Source organism: Palaemon carinicauda, chromosome 29 (genome assembly GCF_036898095.1).
Source record: "Palaemon carinicauda isolate YSFRI2023 chromosome 29, ASM3689809v2, whole genome shotgun sequence".
Lineage (NCBI taxonomy): Eukaryota > Metazoa > Arthropoda > Malacostraca > Decapoda > Palaemonidae > Palaemon > Palaemon carinicauda.
The window spans coordinates 67796592-67821929 of NC_090753.1; the positions used below are offsets into that span (position 1 = coordinate 67796592).

Genomic DNA, 25338 nt, shown 5'->3' on the forward strand with positions numbered 1-25338 from the left:
TGGAACACGGGTAAAATTAACATATACGGATAGTTAAATTGTAAAATCTTTATCAATTCTTATTAAAAATATATTATAGAATGTCCTAAATATATTTTTGATGTAATAATAATATTAATAAATAAAATTTCTAGATACTAACTATCTGGCAACACCGCTGGACAGATAAACCGAGGAATGGAACACGGGTAAAATTAACATATACGGATAGTTAAATTGTAAAATCTTTATCAATTCTTATTATAAATATATTATAGAATGTCGTACATATATTTTTGATGTAATAATAATGTTAATAAATAAAATTTCTAGATACTATCTGGCAACACCGCTGGACAGATAAACCGAGGAATGGAACACGGGTAAAAATAACATATACGGATAGTTAAATTGTAAAATCTTTATCAATTCTTATTAAAAATATATTATAGAATGTCCTAAATATATTTTTGATGTAATAATACTATTAATAAATAAAATTTCTAGATACTAACTATCTGGCAACACCGCTGGACAGATAAACTAAGGAATGGAACACGAGTGAAAACAGCTGGGCGACGAAGGAAGATGTCTCGTCAGCTGTCAAAATATTAACATTGTGACTGTACGATCATGTGGGATACCCTTTATACTTTATTTTGACTTTTATAAGTTATGACTTACACTTATGTAAGTATCATTTAAGTGGCACGCTCTCAAATCTCCGGTGAATTGAAAGTAGCGGTGAGTTAAGTGGAGGCTTTTATCTTAATGAGACAATCAGGTAGGCGAAGGTAAACGTTAATTAGCTTATTTTGAAATTAAATTTATTATGAAATTAATGATATTTTGGTATTTTAGTTATTATAGTTTAATTCTTATATTAGTGACGTGCCGGCTATACGGAAATAGTTTGTTGTCTGGTCAAATTGACCTTGGCCGAAACTTAGGCTAGGCTGAATCGTAGGTCAATATTAGGTCAATATTATGATAGGTCAATGCAAAGTAATTTTAGTTTTCTAATAGAATTCAGAACAAAAATAACAAAAATACCACAATAAGAACATTAATGTGGCATTCCTCACATTTATCATTGTGACCGATGATATTGCCTTAATGGGTGGGGCTTGGGTATAATTATAGTTACGGACGGAATAATGTATTGAATAGAGAAAATAGTTTTTCCTGTAGTGAATAATGTTATTTCACTGAATTTGACCTTCATTTCAACAGCCAATAAACCAAAAACCTGTTAGACCGTGTAAGAATGGAATACCGATGTTTTTAGAAAGCTAATGGTTTTTACTCTGCCGTGCGGTTGCGGAAAAAGAAAAACATCAAGTTCCTATGTACTGGCAAACGGTATATACTGAGCTCGGCACGCTAACCCCATTGATTATTATTTCTTATGTAATAAAGTTTTTATTTACAGTGAAAATGAGTGTCATTTTCGAAAAAACGGACGTTTTTCTTCAGGAAACACCTGTGTTTTGGTAGAAAAGTATTTTCTGCCTTTTAACTATAATAAAACCGAGGCTTGAATACATAGGTTCTCCTATGATGGGTTAGTTAAGGCTAGTTCTTCTGCAGGTTTTAGCTTAATGTAGGTTAGTTCGTAATAAGGGGCTGCACTGACTACAGAATAGTAGGGCATGTCTGTAATTGCTTTAATAGGCTACTATTGTATAACTAACTTTGGTAAATATACCTTTCAGTTAAATAGAACAGTGCAATAAATGTTTTTGAAGAAAGTAAGACTATTTGTTTATGTATTTTGTGGTGTTTTGAATGTTTTAGATAATTATTTTTGGCCGAATTTCATAGTTTTTGAGTTGTGGTGGGTCGACTACCATGAGCCTCAGTACCATGGTCTATCATGATCTAGTGGGTTATTGTTCTCTTGCTTGAGGGTACACTCGGGCACACTATTCTATTTGATTTCTCTTCCTCTTGTTTCGTTAAAAATTTTATAGTATAAATAGGAAATATTTATTTCAGTGTTACTGTTCTTAAAATATTTTATTTTTTCTTGTTTCCCTGCTTTTCCAACTAGGGTTGTAGCTTAGCAAGTAATAATAATAATAATAATAATAATAATAATGAAGAACCACATGATAAAAAATAACGTGTGTAGAAGTCACACAATCGGAACTTACGCTTGTTCTTTGGATAATTGTGACTCGTGAGTTATCAGAGAACTACCTCGATGGTAAAGTTTTCCATTTCAAGGTCTTATGCTTTGAACTGGCTAAGTCCTCCTAAGTGTTCACGTGGGTGTTCATTCTCGTGTCAGCTTGGGCTTATGCCAGCGTAACATGTTTCTTTTGATACTTAGACAATTGGCTGATCCTATCCTTATCTCGGAAAAAAGCCTCTTCAACGTAGAGAAAGGCTCCTTTATTTTCAAAGTGTAACGATACTGTTATTTAATAATTCGTTTTGGGATAGCCATATTGAAAGTCTAGAATTGACTTCACATTCTTGAACAGTGATGATAATAGGTTTAAAACATTCTACTTTACATTAACCCTTTTACCCCCAGGGTATTTGGAAATTTCCAACCCTTAACACCCATGGGGGTTTTTTTTTCCCAGCACATTTTGCAGTATATTTTTTTTAAATAGCTCTAACAGCCTTAATTTTTGTCATAGAGAGGTCAGGTTGGTCTCATTCTCTTGGAAAATGCCTGAATTTTCTCAAAAAATTAAAAAAAATATGAAAAAAAAAAATTTTTTATAGCATTTTTTTGCAAGGACGTACCGGTACGTCCATGGGGGTAAAGGGATGGGTTTTGTGGTTGTATTCAGTATACAATAGTTCATGATAGAAATATTTTGAAATCATCTGTTTGTTTTTTTTTTTTATTTGAATTTGGCATATATATTATAAGTCATGGGTGTTTCCTTTTAACCCTTTTACCCCCAAAGGACGTACTGGTACGTTTCACAAAACTCATCCCTTTACTCCCATGGATGTACCGGTACGTCCTTGCAAAAAAATGCTATTTACCTTTTTTTTTTTTGCATATTTTTTGTAATATTTTGAGAAACTTCAGGCATTTTCCAAGAGAATGAGACCAACCTGACCTCTCTATAACGAAAATTAAGGCTGTTAGAGCAATTAAAAAAAAAAAAAAGTACTGCAAAATGTGCTTGAAAAAAAATAACCCCCTGGGGGTTAAGGGTTGGAAAGTTCCAAATAGCCTGGGGGTAAAAGTGTTAAGAAAAACATTGGTGATAGAAAAATATGTACTATAATTAATATAGTATTTTGGAAAGACATTTATTTTAGTAGGTGTAATGTAAAAGAAATTTGCATATTTTGAGTTGATGTACTTAATACTCATGTCCCATTTAATTAAGATTATATAGATAGATTATAGACAAACATTTCAAGTGTAACTAGGGAGACAGGTAAGGTGATACTGTAGTCGGAACTTGTTAGTTATATTTAGAGCTGTAGATTAGGAAAGGATTAAAAGAGTATGGTTTATTAGAATTTGCCCATATGTATTGTGTGGACTGCCTTATGATAAAGAAAAAGTGTGAATGAAAAAAAAGCAGCATAATAATCAGAAGCAAAGGAGAACGTGAATGTATGTTGATTGAACAAAAGGGTATATAAAGAATATAGGGAAGCTGAAAAAGACAAAATCTGTTATTATCCTTTATTAGTTAATTTGGAAAAATGCATGCCATAGAAATACTTCACAGTAGAAGTGCTATGGTCTTTTTTGGATGAGGAATGTAATACTGTATGGTAATACCCTGCTGTATGTCATTAATTGGTTTTGATAGACAATTCTTGACGTAGGTTTGATTTTCGACCTATAGAGTGAATTATATGTTCCCCATAGGCCTATACAAAGTGAACACGATAATGTACATACAATATAACTTGCTGTGATTTTTTTTAAAGTTAATAAGCTTCCACGTTTAGTACAGTACTACTGTACTGTATACAGTGCAGCTCCTAATCATTATTTTATGATATAGAAACTGACGTAAGGTCGGGAAAAACGACGTAGTGTTGAACTTCCTTTTTTATTTAATACTTAAGAATGAGCAACATATTAGAATTGACATATGTCGAACTGACTTAAGTGCGGTAATACTGTAGTGTACTAGCTTCAGTTTTGTATGTATTATTTATATATTTATTTTGATATACAGTGCTTGTATATTTAATACAGTTGTGGTATCTTCTCCAGGTTTTTGGGAGAATGAGATGGCCTTTCAGATGATTCCGCCAAGGGTGTCATCTTCTCCGCCCCCTTTGGACTCTCTTCCGAGTGTCGCCTGCCCAGGAGATGATGACGAAGATGAGGAATTTGGGACTTTTGCTACACATAATACCTTTGATATCACAGGTATGGTGAAATATATGTTCTTGAGAACTCTATTATGTTAATGGTTAAGGTATGGCCGTCAAGATTAATGTGCTTGGAAATGATAGCCAAAACTTTGTAATTTTGTCATAGAGTAAGAATCTGAAATTTATCTTTATTGTACTGTAATGATTGATTAGTACAATGAGCTATGTAGTTACTTTGTGCTTGGTATGTAATGTAGGTTATCCATACAATCGGTAAATCACATACAGTATGCATAAATACCCTATTTGTTACTTCACAAACACAAATCTTTCGTCCATTGAATCATTGACAAGTTAATTAGATAATGACAGATAGATGAGGCCATCCTCCTGCCTACATGCCTTGACTGAGACTGTCCCCTTTTATCTTTGGATGCAGAGGGAATAAATGTGTTCATGCTGCTTTTCATTACCTCTTCTTTTTTGGTGTTTGATCTTCCCCATGGCATTGTAGGGTTGTGGACTCTTCTTGTGTTTTGGATTTGTACTTCGATATTACATTCGGCCATGATTCAGATTGTGAAGCATGAATAGGACACATTTTAGAAAGTATGGAGTGTGGGCAATTCATATGTGACATGTCGGTTGATCCTTACTCTCTCTCTTCTCTTTATAGTGGTCATTCTTGTGTGGCTGAGCTTCGGGTAACGAGTGTCCTTACAAACCGTTACTCTTTTCCCTTCCTAGAATGGTGGTTCCCTCTCTCCTGCTCCAATTTCATTCCAGACTTGTATTCCTGGATTGTTGAAAGTTTTAGTCTTTTTGGCAATCGTAAAAAAAGGAGACTTCATGATTTTGGTTTATTTGAAGGATCCCTATTTCCAGTTACTCTTCCATCAATTTTTTCAAAAGTATCTCAAGAATATCCTCAAGAAAGTTGTGTATCCGTTCAACACCCTGCGTATCATCTTGGCATGTCCATCTTTTTTTCATTCAAGTATTCCTCTTCTAGAGGTATTTTGACAATTAACTGATCCTTCAGGAATGAGACTGCTTCCTTGCATTTTGTTGCAATCTGGGGATCAGGATAAACTAGATCACAAGTCTCCCATCTGAGCAGAGAACAATCTACGTGGCCATGCTGATTGATCTGGCAGGAGCAAGTCTTTCCTTGAGAGTGGTCTTGGCAAGCTCAGGAAGTATAGTCCATTTCATTTGTACTGACTCGCAACGGTGCCCTTTTAGCTCGTAAAAGTTTCCTGGTCACTGATTGGCTGGAATTATCTTGTCCAACCAATCAGCGATCAGGAAACTTTTCCGAGCTAAAAGGGCACCGCTAAAAGAAATGGACTATAGTACAAGCGTTCCTTATTGCTATCAATGGTAAATTCTCCTCGGACATCTGTCGTCTGTAGACACCCATGCCCCATTGTAGATCGCTTCAGTGGTGTCTGGGGCAACACTGGTTAGTTGCGGAGGCTGCCCCCTTCCCCATTCTATTTTGGGTGGATCAGAAGGTGCGGGACAATCTTAATTGGTGGATACACAACCAAGACCTCACCGGAGGGAGTGCTGTTGAACTCCACTTCTAGAGATACTGATATTCTCATAACCATCAAACAATGGGGCGAGTACATGGAAGACCTAGTCTGCAGTTATATGGACATAGGGTGAATTATATCAGCAAAGCAATGTTTAGGAATCACTAGCAAGTGTCCCAAGAATGGGGGAGGGGTCATTCAATTCTCTCTCTCTTATCTTTTACCAATTGACGAAGCAAGTGCATCTTTCTATAAAATCTTCAGAATGGTAGGCCGTCCTTTCAGAAGGTTTGATAGTAAATAACATTTTTCAATATTTAACTTAGCCGGTGATTATAATAGCTGCAACTCTGTTGCTCGACAGAAAACTCTACGGAAAAAATTCGCCAGCGATCGCTACACAGGTAGGGGGTGTACTTCAACAGCGCCATCTGTCGTCCAGATACCCAGTACTCATTGTAAACAAAGAACTCAATTTTCTCTCTGTCGTGCTACCGGCAAGACCTACTAATTCGCTGTTGCTAACTGGATTGGTTTTCACAACTATTTGGTGAAGTACACTATTCTAGTTTTGAGCTTTCGCTGTGCAGGCTTTCTCTTCAAAAATCCTTGCATTCTTTTTTTGATTACGGATTATTTGTTGATGACTTTGGATAGTTTTTGAATTCCCCTTTGACCAATTCAAAATGGCTGACCCTTCACAAGTCCCAAAATTTAGGAAGTGTAATGCTAGGGACTGTTCAATGCGTCTTCCGAAGGCCTCTATCGATCCTCACACTGTTTGTTCCAATTGTCGGGATAAAACCTGTCAATTGGAAGATCGATGTGAGGTGTGCGTTGGGCTTTCGGAATTCGATTTTATCAAATTCCAAAAGTATACACGTAGGCTAGAGAGAGATAGAGTTAGGAGAAGTTCCTCTCGTTCTATTGACATTTCCTCTCCTCATGCCCCACAACCTATTCCTTCCCCTGTAGTGGTTGCTCTTAATCCCCCTTCTGGCACTCAGGAACCTTCGATGGCTGATATGATGCGTGCCATCCAAGCTCTGGGTGAGAGAGTTGAGTCCCTGGCTAGTGACCGTAACCAGCTCATGGCGGATGTCAAGGAGCTGAAGTGTAAAAGTGCAGTGGGAAGTGTTAAAGTGAGTGATAGTGTTGTGGATAGTGTTGCGCTTGAGGGTTCGTCTGTTCGTGCCTGTCGTCCTCCTAGTCCGGGACCTCTTGCAAGCTCCCAAGTCCAAGGGAGAAGCAATGTCGTACGACCAATGGGTTCGAGAGGCTTTAATCAGCGAACAGACGTTCCCTCCGTGGTATCAGGCGCATCTTCCCAAGATCGCCCCTGCCTCACAAAGACGAGAGAGCCCATTTATTCCTCGTCTTCGGAAGGTGTTTCTCGCAAGAAACAATGGACCAAGGTCTCACGACCATTAAAGCACAAGTCGGTCCCTTCCGCGCAAGTCCAACGGCCCAGCTGTAGCCACTGGGTCAGTTCGGACTCGCTGCAGTCTTCCGATGACTGCTCACCTCCTAAGAGAGGCAAAGCGGTACCGCCTCAGACAGTTACACCGTCTGTCGCCGCACCTGCTCCTGCAGACCCTAAGTGGTCTTTGCTGCAGAGCATGCAGTCCCAATTAACGTCTCTGATGCAGGACTTGCGTGCGGAGAAGGTTGCTGCTGCACCAGCTAGTACAGCCTCTTGCCTACAACCACCCACACGCTCGGTTGTGCGTCCTGTGGACGCTGACGCGACCTTCTTGCGCACTCCAGTTGAGAGAGTTCCGCCACCCATGCGTTCCAGTGTGCCCTGCCAGCCGCATGTTGACGTTCAGCGACGCACGGAGCCTTCCGTTGACGTTCGTGAGGTACAACAACCGTCAGAGTTGTTTTGTTTTGACGCGGTGCGTCAACCTCCGCACCCCAGTGTGGTTGCCACTGCTCACCCACATCAGGCTAGACAGTCTGGAGTAGACGCTGTGCGTCCCCGCGCTGCTATGGTTGTTGCCAGCTCACAGACTGGGCAACAGTTCCATGACGTTGCGTCCGGCTCAGTCACGCATGCACCCGTGCGACCGGACTCAGCTAACCAGCCGTTACCTACTCCATTGCCGCTTCCTCCTCAATACTCGGATGAGGGACTTTCTGATGATGATGGTGCTGCACACGTAGATGAACCACATTCAGATCTTGACGAGCCTAAGTCTACGCAACCCTCTTTGGACTTTAGGAAGGTTTTAGCTCTGTTCAAAGAGATGTTCCCGGACCAGTTTGTGTCTGTGGCTCCGCGCTCTCCTCCGTCAGAGTTGGTTTTAGGTATGCCGTCATCCACGCCTGCCTTTACTAGACTCGTCCTCGCACGCTCGTCCAAGAGAGCTTTACGAGTGATAGGAGAATGGATGCAGTCCAAAAAGAGTCTAGGGAAGACAGCCTTTACGTTTCCCCCTGCTAGACTCTCTTCTAGATCGAGCGTCTGGTATGCCACGGGAGAAGTTCTCGGCTTGGGAGTTCCTGCCTCTGCCCAGGGCGACTTCTCAAGTCTTGTAGACTCTCCCCGCCGGCTAGCCATGAGACGCTCAAAGATATGTTGGTCATCTTCGGACCTGGACCACCTTTTGAAAGGGATATTTAGAGCCTTCGAGGTCTTCAACTTTTTAGACTGGTGTCTGGGAGCTCTAAGCAGAAAGATCTCTCCGACAGAGAAGGAGACTTCCTTGCTCATCATGTCCTGCATGGACAAGGCCGTACGTGACGGATCTAATGAGCTTGCTGCATCTTTCGTGTCCGGAGTCCTCAAGAAGCGTGAGAACCTTTGCTCTTTCCTGTCAGCTGGAGTTACACCTTGCCAAAGATCCGAACTTCTGTTTGCTCCTCTTTCCAAGTGCCTCTTTCTAGAGGACCTGATTAAGGAGATTGCTGCTTCTTTGATACAGAAGGATACTCACGATCTGGTTGCGTCCTCTGCTCGCAAAGCCACCCCTTTGCCTACCTTGTCAGCTAGACCAAGGATGGACACTCCAGCGTCCCGATTTATTCCGCCCTTTCGTGGCAGAGCCTCCAGCAGAGGAGGTGCTCGTGCCGAAGGGAGACGTGGAAAGAAGAAAGGAACCAAGTCCTTTAAAGGCAGAGTCTGACTGCCAGCTTCTTCAGACAGCAGTGGGAGCCAGACTCAAGAACTTCTGGCAGACCTGGGAGAAGAGAGGCGCAGATGCACAATCTGTGAAGTTGCTCAGAGAGGGGTACAAGATCCCGTTTGTACGAAAACCCCCTCTAGCAACGTCTCCCATCGATCTCTCTCCCAGGTACAGAGAGGAAGACAAGAGACGAGCATTGAAACAGGAAGTGTCTCTCTTACTAGAAAAGGGAGCGGTAGTCAAAGTCCTGGACCATCAAACCCCGGGCTTCTACAACCGTCTCTTCTTAGTGGCAAAGAAGACAGGAGGGTGGAGGCCGGTGCTAGACGTCAGTGCGCTGAATGTCTTTGTCACAAAGCAGACGTTCTCCATGGAGACCACAAAGTCCGTTCTAGCAGCGGTCAGAAGGGAAGACTGGATGGTCTCTTTAGACCTAAGGGACGCATACTTTCACGTCCCCATCCACCCAGACTCCCAACCTTTTCTGAGATTTGTTTACGAAAAGGTTGTCTACCAGTTTCAAGCCCTGTGCTTTGGCCTAAGCACAGCTCCTCTTGTGTTTACGAGGCTGATGAGGAATGTAGCCAAATTCCTTCATTTAGCGGACATCCGAGCCTCCCTCTATTTGGACGACTGGCTTCTAAGAGCTTCTTCCAGTCGTCGCTGTCTGAAGGATCTAAAGTGGACTCTAGATCTGACCAAGGAATTGGGTCTCCTTGTCAATTTGGAAAAGTCTCAAGTGGTCCCATCCCAAACTATTGTGTATTTAGGGATGGAGATTCACAGTCTAGCTTTTCGGGCTTTTCCGTCGGCCCCCAGAACAAGCCAAGCCCAGTTATGCATCCAGAACATGCTGAAGAAGGAACGATGTTCAGTCAGGCAGTGGATGAGTCTGATAGGGACCCTATCATCCCTGGAACAGTTCGTGTCGTTAGGAAGACTACAGTACACCTCCGTCCTCTTCAATATCACCTAGCTTTTTACTGGAAAAAGGACAAGACGCTAGAAGCGGTCTCGATCCCCATTTCCGAGAAGATGAAGTCTTGCCTGACATGGTGGAAGGACAGTATCAGCCTCAGAGAGGGTCTGCCCCTGGCTGTTCAGACTCCCAACCACGTTCTCTTCTCGGACGCATCGGACATAGGCTGGGGCGCGACATTAGACGGTCGGGAATGCTCGGGAATTTGGAACTCGAGTCAAAGGACAATGCATATCAACTGCAAGGAGCTACTGGCAGTTCATCTGGCCTTGAAAAGCTTCAAGTCTCTCCTTCAAGGCAAAGTGGTGGAGGTGAACTCGGACAACACCACGGCTTTGGCGTACATCTCCAAGCAAGGAGGGACCCACTCTATGACGTTGTACGAGATCGCAAGGGACCTCCTCACCTGGTCAAAAGGTCAAAACATTTCGCTAGTAACGAGGTTCATCCAAGGCAACTTGAATGTCATGGCAGATTGTCTCAGTCGGAAGGGACAAATCATTCCAACAGAATGGACCCTCCACAAGGATGTGTGCAAGAGACTTTGGGCCACATGGGGCCAGCCAACCATAGATCTCTTCGCAACCTCGATGACCAAGAGGCTCCCAATATATTGCTCACCAATCCCGGACCCAGCAGCAGTTCATATAGATGCCTTTCTCCTAGATTGGTCACATCTAGACCTATATGCATTCCCTCCGTTCAAGATTGTCAACAAGGTACTGCAGAAGTTCGCCTCTCACGAAGGGACAAGGTTGACGTTAGTTGCTCCCCTCTGGCCCGCGAGAGAATGGTTCACCGAGGTACTTCGATGGCTAGTGGACGTTCCCAGAACTCTTCCTCTAAGGGTGGACCTTCTACGTCAGCCACACGTAAAGAAGGTACACCAAGGCCTCCACGCTCTTCGTCTGACTGCCTTCAGACTATCGAAAGACTCTCGAGAGCTAGAGGCTTTTCGAAGGAGGCAGCCAGGGCGATTGCTAGAGCAAGGAGGACATCCACCCTTAGAGTCTACCAATCGAAGTGGGAAGTCTTCCGAAACTGGTGCAAGTCAGTATCTGTATCCTCGACCAGTACCTCTGTAACTCAAATAGCTGACTTCCTTTTATACCTGAGGAAAGAGCGATCTCTTTCAGCTACCACTATCAAGGGTTACAGAAGCATGTTGGCATCAGTCTTCCGTCACAGAGGCTTAGATCTTTCCAACAATAAAGATCTACAGGACCTCCTTAAGTCTTTTGAGACCACGAAGGAGCGTCGTTTGGCTACACCTGGTTGGAATTTAGACGTGGTACTAAGATTCCTCATGTCAGAAAGGTTCGAGCCGCTACAATCAGCCTCCCTTAAAGATCTCACCTTAAAGACTCTTTTCCTAGTTTGCTTAGCCACAGCTAAAAGAGTCTGTGAGATTCACGCCTTCAGCAGGAACATCGGATTTTCATCTGAAACGGCTACATGTTCTCTACAACTTGGTTTTCTAGCCAAAAACGAGCTACCTTCTCGTCCTTGGCCGAAATCGTTCGATATTCCAAGCCTATCGAATATGGTTGGAAATGAACTAGAAAGAGTCTTATGCCCTGTGAGAGCTCTTAAGTTCTATTTAAGACGAACTAAACCTTTACGAGGACAGTCAGAAGCTTTATGGTGTTCAGTTAAGAAACCATCTTTGCCTATGTCAAAGAATGCTTTATCCTATTTTATCAGACTGTTAATACGAGAAGCTCATTCACATCTGAGTGAGGAAGACCAAGCTTGGCTGAAGGTAAGGACACATGAAGTTAGAGCTGTCGCAACTTCCGTGGCCTTTAAACAAAATAGATCCCTGCGAAGTATAATGGACGCAACCTATTGGAGAAGCAAGTCAGTGTTCGCGTCTTTTTATCTTAAGGATGTCCAGTCTCTTTACGAGGACTGCTACACACTGGGACCATTCGTAGCAGCGAGTGCAGTAGTGGGTGAGGGCTCAACCACTACAATTCCCTAATTCCATAACCTTTTTAATCTTTCTCTTGAAATGTTTTTATTGTTGTTTTTTGGGTTGTCCGGAAGGCTAAGAAGCCTTTCGCATCCTGGTTGATTTGGCGGGTGGTCAAATTCTTTTCTTGAGAAGCGCCTAGATTAGAGGTTTTGATGAGGTCCTGTTGTATGGGTTGCAACCCTTGATACTTCAGATCCTAGGGGTCGCTCAGCATCCTAAGAGGATCGTGAGGCTCCGTAAGGAAGACGTACTTAAAAAGGCAGAGTAATTGTTCAAGTCGACTTCCTTACCAGGTACCTATTTATTTTGTTTTTGTTATTTTGATAACTTCTAAAATGAAATAAAAAATTCTTAGCTCATAATGATGTGAACATAATTTGCTGGTCTCTACCCACCCCCCTGGGTGTGAATCAGCTATTATAATCACCGGCTAAGTTAAATATTGAAAAATGTTATTTTGATAATAAAATAAATTTTTGAATATACTTACCCGGTGATTATAAATTAAAGGACCCTCCCTTCCTCCCCAATAGAGACGCAGTGGACCGAGGAGAAAATTGAGTTCTTTGTTTACAATGAGTACTGGGTATCTGGACGACAGATGGCGCTGTTGAAGTACACCCCCTACCTGTGTAGCGATCGCTGGCGAATTTTTTCCGTAGAGTTTTCTGTCGAGCAACAGAGTTGCAGCTATTATAATCACCGGGTAAGTATATTCAAAAATTTATTTTATTATCAAAATAACATTTCAGGCACAAGGAGCATTCTAGTGGATCAACTCAATTGCAGCGGTAAGTTTTAGGTACAGAGTGGTCTTGATAATCCTTGCAGGAAGGAAAGGTGTTTAGCTCTGTGGGAATCATTGGTTATTGATTTTACCACATGACTAAACAGGAAGCTACTGGTTGTGTTCTCTTGTTATTCAAGGATACATTTCACCACCTTTGGGTTGAGTTTGAAGATACTGTACAGTTCTTTGAATATCAGCATCTATAGTATGAACTTGATGCGTTCACCTTTTCCTTATTCAGCCTGATTCTCTGATTGGTCAACTGTGTATTGATCTCTTTGGGTCTCTGAATTATCCTAGTGGCTCCCGGGTATCCCAAAGCTGTGTGGTGTCTTGATTTGCGTGCTTTGCTCATTGAAATCCCAAAAGAGAGAACCTCATAGTCTACTCTTCCTTGTCAGATGCACCTTCTGAGGTACCATCAGGCTATACTTCACAGCTGGAGGACTATCCAGTATCTCCTACGAGTGAGGTTTTCCCTGTCGGCTTTAAACGTAGATATCAGGATACCAGGAACAGTCCTCTGCAGCCGTCTGCCTTCGAAAGTGGGTTATCTCCTGCGATTAATTTTGTGGGAACACTCACCCTTTGACTATGAAGACTCTGTGGTACCTTCCCTCCTGTTTCCTGTTTTTCTTTTGTTTATACCCTTGCCTGTTTGATTCTCTGGGTTACGTGTGAGGAGGGAGGTGGTCTGCTTTAAGCATCCCGTACATTGATCGCCTTTACGCTTGCAGAGTTCTTCCGAAGTGAGAGTCCTACTTGATGGATGATGAGTCCACGCCTGATTTTCATCTGGTCCCTAAATTACGACAGAGGTTTGGATGTCTGAGGGATGTGCCTTTCTTGAGTAATTTGGGAATCCTACCTTGGATTAGTGAAAGTCTCATGAAAACTTAGGAAATTACACATTGTTTGATGGGTTATGATCATTCATGATTTGTTGGCTCCTCAAGCGTGCATACATATCTACCTGTGTCTGTACTTGGTTTTTAGCATGCATGTCTGCTGCTTCCTCCGGTGCCTTCTGCTGCTTTCTCCGGTGCCTTCTGCTGCTTTCTCTGGTGCCTTGGAAGACCGTGGAGGTAGGAGCAGTAAGGGATTCAGCGTTATGAAGCTTCATCTGTGGTGGACAATGGGGGAGGGTGGGCTGTGGCACCCCTAGCAGTATCAGCCGAACTAGGTTGAGTCCCTTGTCAGGCTAGGAGGAATGTAGAGAGGAAACGTCCCCTTTTCTGTTTCATTTGTGTGATGTCGGCTACCCCCCAAAATTGGGGGAAGTGCCTTGGTATGTGTATGTATGTCTGGGCGAGTGGGAGCCTTCACCATGGTGGGCTGCTATGTTTTCACCCCCTTCCAGTGGGTGATCCTTCTCTTGAAGAACAGGATGTGTTGGAGTCTGGGCCATCAGAACTCATGCAAGTGTATTTGTAGAGGTCATTTATCTCATTCAAGAGTACAATGGCTTGAGAGAGGCAACTTTAGTGCCTTCTAACATGATTTTGTTGGTTGAGAAGTTTTATGGTTACTCATTATGAGCTGAGATTATAATTTATGCTGCCTTGGTACAGACTTGCTTGGGGGTGTTTCAAAGCAGTTGAATTATCTCTGGTTCATACAATTCACTTGGTTTCAGCTGTCATAGAAAGCTCCTGCTTATGTTTTTGACATGAAAATGATTTTATTTTATATAGGAGAGAGTAATAACTCCCTTTCAAGTTCACTCATCAGTCTGTGAGTTTATGAGAGGAGGAGAGACCCAGGGAAAAGGGTACTTCCTTTTCTTCCTCTGAGTTGGTAGATGTGACCCCTCTTCATATAGCATTGTAGCTTAACTTTTGGTTGGTCACAAGCATTAACGCTGATTTCACAAGCAGGACATGTTTGTCATTTTTGGAGTAGAGTGTGAAGTTCAGTAAGTAGTTGTACCCTGGAGGAAAGAAGTTGACACACCTTTATCATCTGACAGCATAATGGTATGCACATTTTTCCCCGAAGAGGAGGTACTTTTGTGTCTTTCTTTTCTTTAAGACAAGGTTGCACAGAGAGTTGGTTTGCATAATTAGTCTAGTTCGTCTACCTCCTTACCGAGGTGTTTGTTGTATCTGATAAGTTGTGTTCCACAGCTTGGGGATATTGCTGGCTACATGATCTTCATTGGCAGTAGTGTGACATATTATGAAAGAAAATCTGCATCAATACTATACTGTATGGCAATTTAGAAACAATTGTAGCAGGTGACTTCTTACCGAGTTACTTTAGAAGGTGAGAGATTAGGGCTAGTTTTAAAACTCACAGAAACCTTGCTCCTTTTAGTGATTAACTGATCATGCTATCACGATGTTTGCTCAAGATGCCAGTGAAATAGCTTACACAGAAGAATAGCATTTTAATGAACCTTTCATAACCATTCTAGACAACTGTCTGTTCATTCTGAAATGCTTGTTTTGGAAAGTTATCCTTCAATCTGTTTGTTTAAATTTCACGATTCAATGCCTTTGACCATGCCAGTTATTTAGAAAATAAAGTTTATAAAAAACCCATTATTAAACATCAAACCTTTGCTAGTCAGTATGAAAGCAGTTAAGCTTTCCAATATATCATTCAGTCAAACCTGTTGATGACAGTGATTTCAGCAGCTGAAGATTTCTTACTGTGCTTTCTTATCACTTTTACTATTGGAAAAGTTTTGTGGCTGAAGTCTTGCTAGGTTGTTACTTGTGTGCCAGCTAGAAAAGTAACCAAAAGGATAGAGACTGAGGGGACTTTCATTAACTGGAAAGAGGAATTTCAATATATCAATAGTCCTATTTCATTTGAACAGAAATAGAAACTCACAAGCAGGAGGAATAATGTTACAGATGGTCTTCAGAGGTGGTCCAAGGGAAAGGTTAGATGGGGATGCTGACATTAAAGGTCACCTTTTTCAGTGTTCCTGATGCTAGACAGTATTGTATATTTTCTCATTTTAGGTTGTTAACCCTTTTACCCCCAAAGGACGTATTGGTACGTTTCAAAAAAGCCATCCCTTTAGCCCCATTGACGTACTGGTACGTCCTTGCAAAAAAAAATGCTATAAAAATTTGTTTTTCATATTTTTTGTAAATTTTTTAAGAAAATTCAGGCATTTTACAAGAGAATGAGACCAACCTGACCTCTCTATGACAAAAATTAAGGCTGTTAGAGCAATTTAAAAAAAATATACTGCAAAATGTGCCGGGAAAAAATAACCCCCTGGGGGTTAAGGGTTGGAAATTTCCAAATAGCCTAGGGGTAAAAGGGTTAATATTGGCCTTCATGGGTAGACAACATTTTCCTCGAATAATTGATGTTACATTGTAAATGTTTGGTCAGGATTGTGCATAATGATTAAGGTATCAATTGTAAGAAACATGTCTTAAGTCCAATTTCTTTTAGAGATTGACTTAGCCCTCTGCCTTTATGTTCAATTGCTATTCAGAGGCAATAACTGTAGACAGAATACTTTTTATTCATGTTATCAGCTATGATGGAAAATATGTAACCGTTCCGCCGTTCTTCCGTCTGAATAGCTATTGAACAGAGAGGGAGTGGGTATTACTTCACATGAATACATTTTTGGTTCTTTATTATGAAAATGGGTTATTAGCAAGCTGTCTTTTTGCATTATGTATCAAGCTCTGAGCCTAATAAAGGTCTTTTTGCACAAGTAGAGAAAAAAATAGGTATTTGAAATATTGACCTCTTTAATCATTCTTAATGTTTTGATTACTGGATATAATTTTTATTTTCCAGGTTTGTCAGACAAGCTTCCACCCACACCGGAACATAATCCCACTACGTGTCTAGGAGAAAAGAATGTAGCTTTATCGTTAAAAGACCCTGATGGTACTATTGGTACCTCAATAGCTGGAGGGTTGCCCCAACCTCCAGGCTTTGATCATAACGTGACAGTATATGCTAAGGATATCAATGGGGAAGTGTCAAGTTCCTTGGAAATTAATGAAGATGGTGATGACTTTGGTGATTTCTCTTTTTTTACCTCCACTGCAGCTGGTGGCAAAACAGAACTTGGTGCCGATGACAAAGCAAGCGAGGAGGTTCAAACTGGTGACATAGACTCTAGTCAAAATTGTAATTTAGAGCCAAAAGTTGTAGATAGTTCTCCTAACCATAGTGTTAGTAGTTTTTCAATGATAGCAACCCCACCACCCCTAGATCACGTCATAGACAACATAGTTGTTGACGATGAGTTCTCCAGGATATCACCAAATTCTCCTCCTGTGGAAGATGAGGAGGATGATGACTTTGGAGATTTTACTGCATGCACATTTGGCAATTCCAAAGATAGTTCATTTCCTGTTGTAGGTACTGTTAAGGAAAATGTAACACCTTGTCAGAATAGTTTAGAAGATTGTAGACCCCAAATTCCAGATGTAAGTGAACATAAACCAGATTTTACATGTGATGTAGGGCTTCCAGGCAATGAAAGCCCTGTGGTTTCTCGCAAAACTTCCAGAGAGGAAGTTTGTGAATCGCATACTTACGGTGAAAGTGTCCCTCAGAATTCCTGTGAGGTAAACAGTGTAGACGGTTACAGTGAGGTACATGACAGAACTAGAAATCCTGTGGGTTGTAATGATGATGATAGTGACTCCAAAGAGTGTCAGTTGAACAAAGATAAAGAAATTACAGTATGCAATGAAGGCAGTCAAAGTGATTCTGAAAGAGATCCTTCTCTCCATAACTTAGCTTCCTCGGGGCCACTTACAGGTCGAGGTACATCTTCAGAACTCAGTCTTCCTGGGGAAGTAGAAAATAAGTATAATAGAGGGTTTATCGGACTTGGAAACAATGAGGACTGTTTAGCACAAAATCTGAGCATTACAGATAACGATGACAATGACTCGCGTGAATTAGAATCTGATGATGTTTCAAAAGGTAACCCTAATGAAGTAAGTGCCTGTCCTCTAAATAGTGAGAAAGATAATGTTAGAACAGATTACACGGAAGGTTTAAAAGGTTCCTTTACTTTAAGTAAGGATACTAACGGGGATGAATTTGAGTGCGATTGGCCATCGAGAGATTTCAAAAAGGCTGAGGATGACGATGACGACGATGACGACTTGGACTTTGGTGATCTTCGAGAGCAGGTGAGGAGTGGGAAGTTTGGTATGAACGAGTCTTCCGAGGCCGACGATGACTTTGGCGAATTCTACGACGGAACAAAAATGGCCCCGCAAGTACTTAACGACGACGATGACCAAGAGTTTGGGGAGTTTGGCACGGCCGTGGCTGAAGACGAAGATGCCGAGTTTGGAGATTTTGCGCAGGTTGAATCTAATGATGGTTTTGCAAACTTTTCATCTCAAGAGGGGCAGATACTCGATAAGAAAGCGGCAAATGAAAGTGCTTTTGAAGAGGATGAAGACGAGTTCGGAGATTTTACTAGTCAGCAGAATGTGGAAAACCAATCTGATTTCAGGATGCCTTGGCAGGACCATGCGACTTCTACATCAACTAAAGATAGTCCGGTTTTAAAAAAGGTAAGAGCATTTGATCTGTAATTGTTAGTTTTGGTTGAAGTAATATACTTTTGCACTGTAATTTTCAATACAATATCAATTAACTTCATTAAAGTGAATAAATATCTGGACATTTTGTTTATATTTAATTTGAAAGCTCTATCATATTCATTGTTTACTATATTATTAAGCTTCCTCTAATAGGATTCTGACTCTTATTGCTATAATTCATAATTATTTCTATGAAACTCCTCTGGTGTTCATATTGCTTCCTCTCAAAGCTGGTTAGATGTCGACATCTACCTTAACATTAAAGATTTCCCATTTTCTTTCAGTATTGGGATATTGAGATTATATGATGGTATATGGCAATAAAAGCCCATGGGCTACTTATCACTGCATTTCCTATCTAGTATTCTCACTGTTTCTTGTTTTAACCCTTTTACCCCCAAAGGACGTACTGGTACGTTTCACAAAACTCAACCCTTTACCCCCATGGACGTACCGGTACGTCCTTGCAAAAAAAATGCTATAAAATTTTTTTTTTTCATATTTTTGATAATGTTTTGAGAAACTTCAGGCATTTTCTAAGAGAATGAGACCAACCTGACCTCTCTATGACAAAAATTAAGGCTGTTAGAGCAATTTAAATAAAATATACTGCAAAATGTGCTGGGGAAAAAATAACCCCTTTGGGGTTAAGGGTTGGAAATTTCCAAAGAGCCTGGGGGTAAAAGGGTTAACATCTAAAGATTTCCCATTTTCTTTCAGTATTGGAATATTGACGTTATATGATGGTATAAGGCAATAAAAGCCCATGGGCTACTTATCACTGCATTTCCTATCTAGTATTCTCACTGTTTCTGGTTTTAACAGGTGTAGTTTTAGCTGCAAATCCAGATAGGATTTTTTTTTTTTTTTTTTTTTTTTTTTTTTTTAAATAGGGGATGTCTCCTGCTGGATTTGCTACCTATTCTCGTGCATTTTGTTCAGTGGATTTATTACTGGTTAATTAAAGAGCAGCATTCTCATTGTATCTCAAATCGAGTTATCACTGTGTTTTGAACAATTGCTGTGTTGGCTATGAGTACTTACCAGTCCCTCTAATAGAACGATATATTGAGCTTATGGCTGACCAGTTTCATGTGAATGTAAATAATACTTCAGGGGAAAATCAAGAGAAGATTATGTAGCTTATAGTGGAAAAGGTAATTAAAATACCTCTCAAGGCTGTTACTGTACTAAGATTTCTGGATTGGTAGTAGTGAGGTTCAAAAGCATTTTACTATTTGCTTTGTTTGTGCAAGAAAAGGCTAGCGCTCCTATTATTATTATCATTATTACTTGCTAAGCCACAAACCTAGTTGGAACAGCAGGATGCTATAAACCTAAGGGTTCCAACAGGGAAAATACCTTAGTGAGGAAAGGAAATAAGGAAAACTACAAGAGAAGTTTAATAACAATAACAACATTAAAATAAATCTTTAATATGTAAACTATAAAAAGTTGAAAATAACAAGTGGGTAAAAACTTCAAAATAACAAGAGGAAAAGAAACAAGATAGAATAGTGTGCCCGAGTGTACCCTCAAGCAAAGGCTGTGATTCTAGCCTCAAATTTTACTTAGTAGATCAGTCAGTAAAGGTTCTGATGGCACACAGCATATTATATAGTCTGTAGCCTCCACAAGCCTCGATCTTGCAAATTACAAAAGAGCATTCTATTCAGAATTCTAGCCTTTCCGTGATTTGGTCAACTTTATATGACCCCCAGATTCTGAAATAGGAAACCATGCTGCTCTTTGATCCTAATATCTCTATGTCCGCTGAAGTAAGTGCTCATGAGGAACCCCTCTATACTATCATCAGTGACTTGACTTCTTGTATGGGGATCCAGCTATAAAAGTTTTTAATAAGGTGGAACTAGGTATAAAGGTTTTTATAAGTTTCTTAACCCTTTTACCCCCAAAGGACGTACTGGTACGTTTCACAAAACTCATCCCTTTACCCCCATCGACGTACCGGTACGTCCTTGCAAAAAAATGCTATAAAATTTTTTTTTTAATATTTTTGATAATTATTTGAGAAAATTCAGGCATTTTCCAAGAGAATGAAACCAACCTGACCTCTCTATGACAAAAATTAAGGCTGTTAGAGCAATTTGAAAAAAAAATATACTGCAAAATGTGCTGGGGAAAAAATAACCCCTTGGGGGTTAAGGGTTGGAAATTTCCAAAGAGCCTGGGGGTAAAAGGGTTAACTTTTGGCTAGAGCTGAAAAATAGTTGCGCCATGTTTCAGATGGCTGTGGGATTCAGTCTAGTCTAAACTCTGGTACTAGCACATTTTGGATTTTCATAATCGATGATAATGTAAGTACGAGTACCTGTTTCTACTTTGCGATTTTTAACTATCACTGGCTGCGGGAGATAATGCCTTTGATAGCCGAGTGAATGATATAAGCTGAAAGAAAAAGGGTAATTTTTAAATGTTATTGTTGACGTTGGACATTTAACAGGCTTCATAGAGGGAAGCAGTATGAGTGCCAGGTGAGTATTGAAGTAATAAACTCTTGTTATTAAATTTTTTATTTTGATCATTCATGATTTTTCCTAAGTTGATATTACTCCAACTAGAGCGTTTTAACACAAAATTAATCTGTGAATGTCAGTACCCTGTTTTTTACAATGATGGGCTGCAACTAAGTTACTATTAATCATAACAGAAAGGGTGAAAAAATCTTACAGCAATGGTATACAAAGAAGAAGGAATTCACTGGAATGTGAAAATTGCAGAAGAGTAATCCTTGAACATGCTATGAAAATATTTGAAAAGTTACAAGAGGAAAGACTGAGAAAAATTTACCTTTTTGCTACTAGTTTAACCAAAAGCTCCCTCTGTACTGTACTGGTCAGATCAACTGGAACCACCAGTATAGACTGGATGTGGCTGAACACCTGTATAATCAAGTGTATGCACCTTCCCAGGTTTAGGGTATGACAAGGTGTACCAAAGGTCTTGACTTTAGTTTGTGTATGGAATATTCTCAGTACCTCCATTTAGTTTCAACAAAAATGGTACACAAATCTCCTACGACTTAAATATAGCAGGAGCTGGTCAAGCTTGAGATGAGGAAGAGGCTCCATAAGCAGGCACACTAAAGTTGCTAAGGTCACCTCAGCAACTGTCGGGTTCTCCTGTGTATGTTTTGTACTGAAGTCTCATAGGTCCAGGCCTTTTATGCTAGCACTGCTGCCCCCATTATCCATTCCTACTGGACTTCCACCCTCTACCTTCTATCCAGATGAGTATGGAAGATTCTACAATTGGTGATGTAAGGCCAGGGACTTAACCAAGAACCCAAGTGACAGAGTACTAAATGGGCAGACAAAGATGAATTCCCAAACAAGTGAACAAACAATGGCTGCCGTGAAGGGCCAGACGGGAATAATAAAACAAACTATACTGGATATAAAACAAAAGCCCGGTACTATAAACAGCTGTCAAAACAAACTATGGTACTTAACATTGGAATGTGTGAAGATGGAGCTTCGGACATGACGAAATAAATCCACGAATGTTAAAAAAGGCCGAGAGCATCACAAAAAAATTCCACACTAACTAGTCCAAAAAGAAGGAAGGATGTTGTTCAGATGGCGCTCGCGTCGTGGCGTGGGTGGTGTGGCGCTGGTGGTTGGCTAGGGCCTTTGTATCGGCCCATCCCTTTGACGAAGGAATTAACTAAATGGAAGACAACCTGTGAATAGTGGATTTCACGCGCCTTTGCTTTATACACGACACCCAAAAGGTGCTCGTGCGAGGGTTGTAACCTCAGCATTCCATGCTTTTATCTTTCTCTGGTATAATTGGAAGGTTTTATTAGAAAAGATATATAAGAAGGACTCTTTTCACCAGGCGCCACAGGTCTCTCCCCAGAAATAGATTTTTCCTTCGTCAAAATCCCTTTTTTATGCTCTATACTCGGATAAAGGCAAAAGTTGATCCTGGCAGCAAATCTATACAAGGCCATTCTCTCTTGTTTTGAAACTGCAATATGTCCAGGTGTTTGCTTCCATTGGAGGCTAACCCATTGTATCAGTAAAGATCTTCCGGAGAACAATGAAACCACCCAGCTGGTCCTCTTTGTTTCCCATGGTCTTACCAAGCTTGCTAAAGAGCTTCAGGAATCTTTTTTTCGAGTGAAAACCACATTCCCTTTAGTCATTGCTTAGTCTAGTGTATACATAAGTTTATATACCATAGGTCTGTGTTTGTTACAAAGATTCAAATTTGCCAGTAACTATTCCCACCTTTTCTTTTTCTATGTATGATTCATAAAATTATGTTGTTTCTCTTGTGAAGAGATATTTGCTGCTATTTGCAGCATTGCTCAGGGACGATTATTCCAGATTGTTCCCTCCCACAATCCAATGAAGAAAACATGTCTCCATTAATACTGTCTCAGATTGGCTATGACAGGTCATCTTTTGGGCATACAGACTTAAATGTAGAATATATTGCCTGTGTAAGAGTAGTGTACTGTTCAGTACAGTACTTTATATTGTAGCTCTTTCCACTTCCTCAGCCTTTAAGAGGCAAAGTAGAAATGCTGGCAATTCTTTGTACAGGTTCTTTGAGTTTCCATTTTATTTTTGCTGCCTTTCATCTCTTAAGATCCATAAAGACGTAAGTTTGCACTTTTTGAAACCTTTAGTCATCATGGATATAAAGTTTTATGAGTGGGGAAAGATGCAGTATTGCCATTCTTGTTCTCATTGTATCTTCTTTCTCTAGCTTGTTTTTATGCCTCACTAGATTATTTGTTTGTCATTTGAGAAATTCTCCAGTAAAAACTTTCAACGACACTTAAATGTTCCACTACTTTAAAGTACTTTATAAGATCTCACTGAGCCTGTGTACTTAGCCCATCCAGTCCCCAAATCTTCTGTAGGCCCAGCGGATCCTCACACTTGAGTATGCGATATGATTGATGGATTTGTTGTTGTTATCAACTTGAAGAAAACACTGTAATCTATAATCTTAGATATTAAAAACTCAGTCATATATTGTATATCTATTTCAAAAGCTTTCTCACTTTTTTCCATAGGGCCTTCTCAGCTAGAGAACTGAAAAAAAGTGCTGAAGAAAACAGTGTAATCTATAATCTTAAGTATTAAAAATTCATTCTCATATATTGTATATCTATTTCAAAAGCTTTCTCACTTTTTCCCAAGGGCCATTTCAGCTAGAGAACTGAAAAATAGTGCAAAAGTTTCTGACTTGTATGCAATGATAAATGACTGGATTTTTTAAATATCCCTTGTTGTTTTAATCATATCATTATGAATTTATAGTTGATATAATCATCATATGCCAAGCAGGATGCTACAAACTTAGGACTAAATAGGAAAACAGAAAGAAAATTAATGGTTTATCACATAAGTTTATTACTTCCAAGACCTATCAAACATAATAGGAAAGACCCACCTCCAAGACATTAATTGTACAGTTTAGTGTACTTTATGCAATTTAGGAGACCTTTTTGCTCATGCTTATTTTATATAAGTGCAAGTACTGATAGTTGGTCTTTGCAGCTCTTCTTCCTTCTACAAGATGTAAGAAAGTATATGCTGTATTTTTTGATCTAGTTGGATGTAAGAAAGTAATTTTGTTCCTACACTTGATAATTCATTCTTTACTATAGGAGATATTCTAGCGCGAGCTGGAAAATCCCCTATTGTAAAGAATTCGGGTTTGTATGTTAGGAAAAATACAAACTCTGTTATAAGTTTGTCATGTTTTAGGATCTTGTGGACCTAAAGTTAGGGCTCAACATTAAGGATAGAATTATGAAAAAATATTTTTTATCATACATTTTTTGTAAACGAAAATTGTAGTTAACCCTTTTACCCCCAAAGGACGTATTGGTCCATCCATCCATATACCAAAGGCACTTCTCCCAATTTTGGGGGGTAGCCGACATCAACAAAGAAACAAAACAAAAAAGGGACCTCTACTCTCTACGTTCCTCCAGCCTAATCAGGGACTCAGCCGAGTTCAGCTGGTACTGCTAGGGTGCCACAGCCCAAGCTCCCACATTATCCACCACAGATGAAGCTTCATAATGCTGAATCCCCTACTGCTGCTACCTCCGCGGTCATCTAAGGCACCGGAGGAAGCAGCAGGGCCTACCGGAACTGCGTCACAATCGCTCGCCATTCATTCCTATTTCTAGCACGCTCTCTTGCCTCTCTCACATCTATCCTCCTATCACCCAGAGCTTTCCTCACACCATCCATCCACCCAAACCTTGGCCTTCCTCTTGTACTTCTCCCATCAAGTTTTGCATTCATCACCTTCTTTAGCAGACAGCCATTTTCCATTCTCTCAACATGGCCAAACCACCTCAACACATTCATATCCACTCTAGCCGCTAACTCATTTCTTACACCCGTTCTCACCCTCACCACTTCGTTCCTAACCCTATCTACTCGAGATACACCAGCCTTACTCCTTAGACACTTCATCTCAAACACATTCAATTTCTGTCTCTCCATCACTTTCATTCCCCACAACTCCGATCCATACATCACAGTTGGTACAATCACTTTCTCATATAGAACTCTCTTTACATTCATGCCCAACCCTCTATTTTTTTATTACTCCCTTAACTGCCCCCCACACTTTGCATCCTTCATTCACTCCGACGTACATCTGCTTCCACTCCACCATTTGCTGCAAAAACAGACCCCAAGTACTTAAACTGATCCACCTCCTCAAGTAACTCCATTCAACATGACATTCAACCTTGCACCACCTTCCATTCTCATACATCTCATAACCTTACTCTTACCCACATTAACTCTCAACTTCCTTCTCTCACACACCCTTCCAAATTCTGTCACTAGTCGGTCAAGCTTCTCTTCTGTGTCTGCTAGCAGTACAGTATCATCCGCAAACAACAACTGATTTACCTCCCATTCATGATCATTCTCGCCTACCAGTTTTAGTCCTCGTCCAAGCACTCGAGCATTCACCTCTCTCACCACTCCATCAACATACAAGTTAAACAACCATGGCGACATCACACATCCCTGTCTCAGCCCCACTCTCACCGGAAACCAATCG

The 25338-nt window shown here is 40.5% G+C and overlaps 1 protein-coding gene across 10 annotated transcripts in view; it reads left to right on the top strand.

The window, feature by feature from the left end:
• Positions 1-25338, top strand: part of LOC137622214 (aftiphilin-like) — a 62951-nt gene that overhangs the window by 5768 nt on the left and 31845 nt on the right. For 4 of the 10 annotated variants that reach the window (XM_068352684.1, XM_068352690.1, XM_068352685.1 and 1 more), the window contains exons 1-3: positions 517-763; positions 4190-4348; positions 16484-18234. In XM_068352684.1, coding sequence (XP_068208785.1) covers positions 751-763; positions 4190-4348; positions 16484-18234 — 1923 coding nt within the window. In that variant the 5' untranslated portion in view covers positions 517-750. Of the gene's footprint in view, positions 1-514; positions 764-4189; positions 4349-16483; positions 18235-25338 lie in introns of those variants that run through there. The other 6 variants (XM_068352689.1, XM_068352692.1, XM_068352693.1 and 3 more) reach the window with 4 other exon arrangements.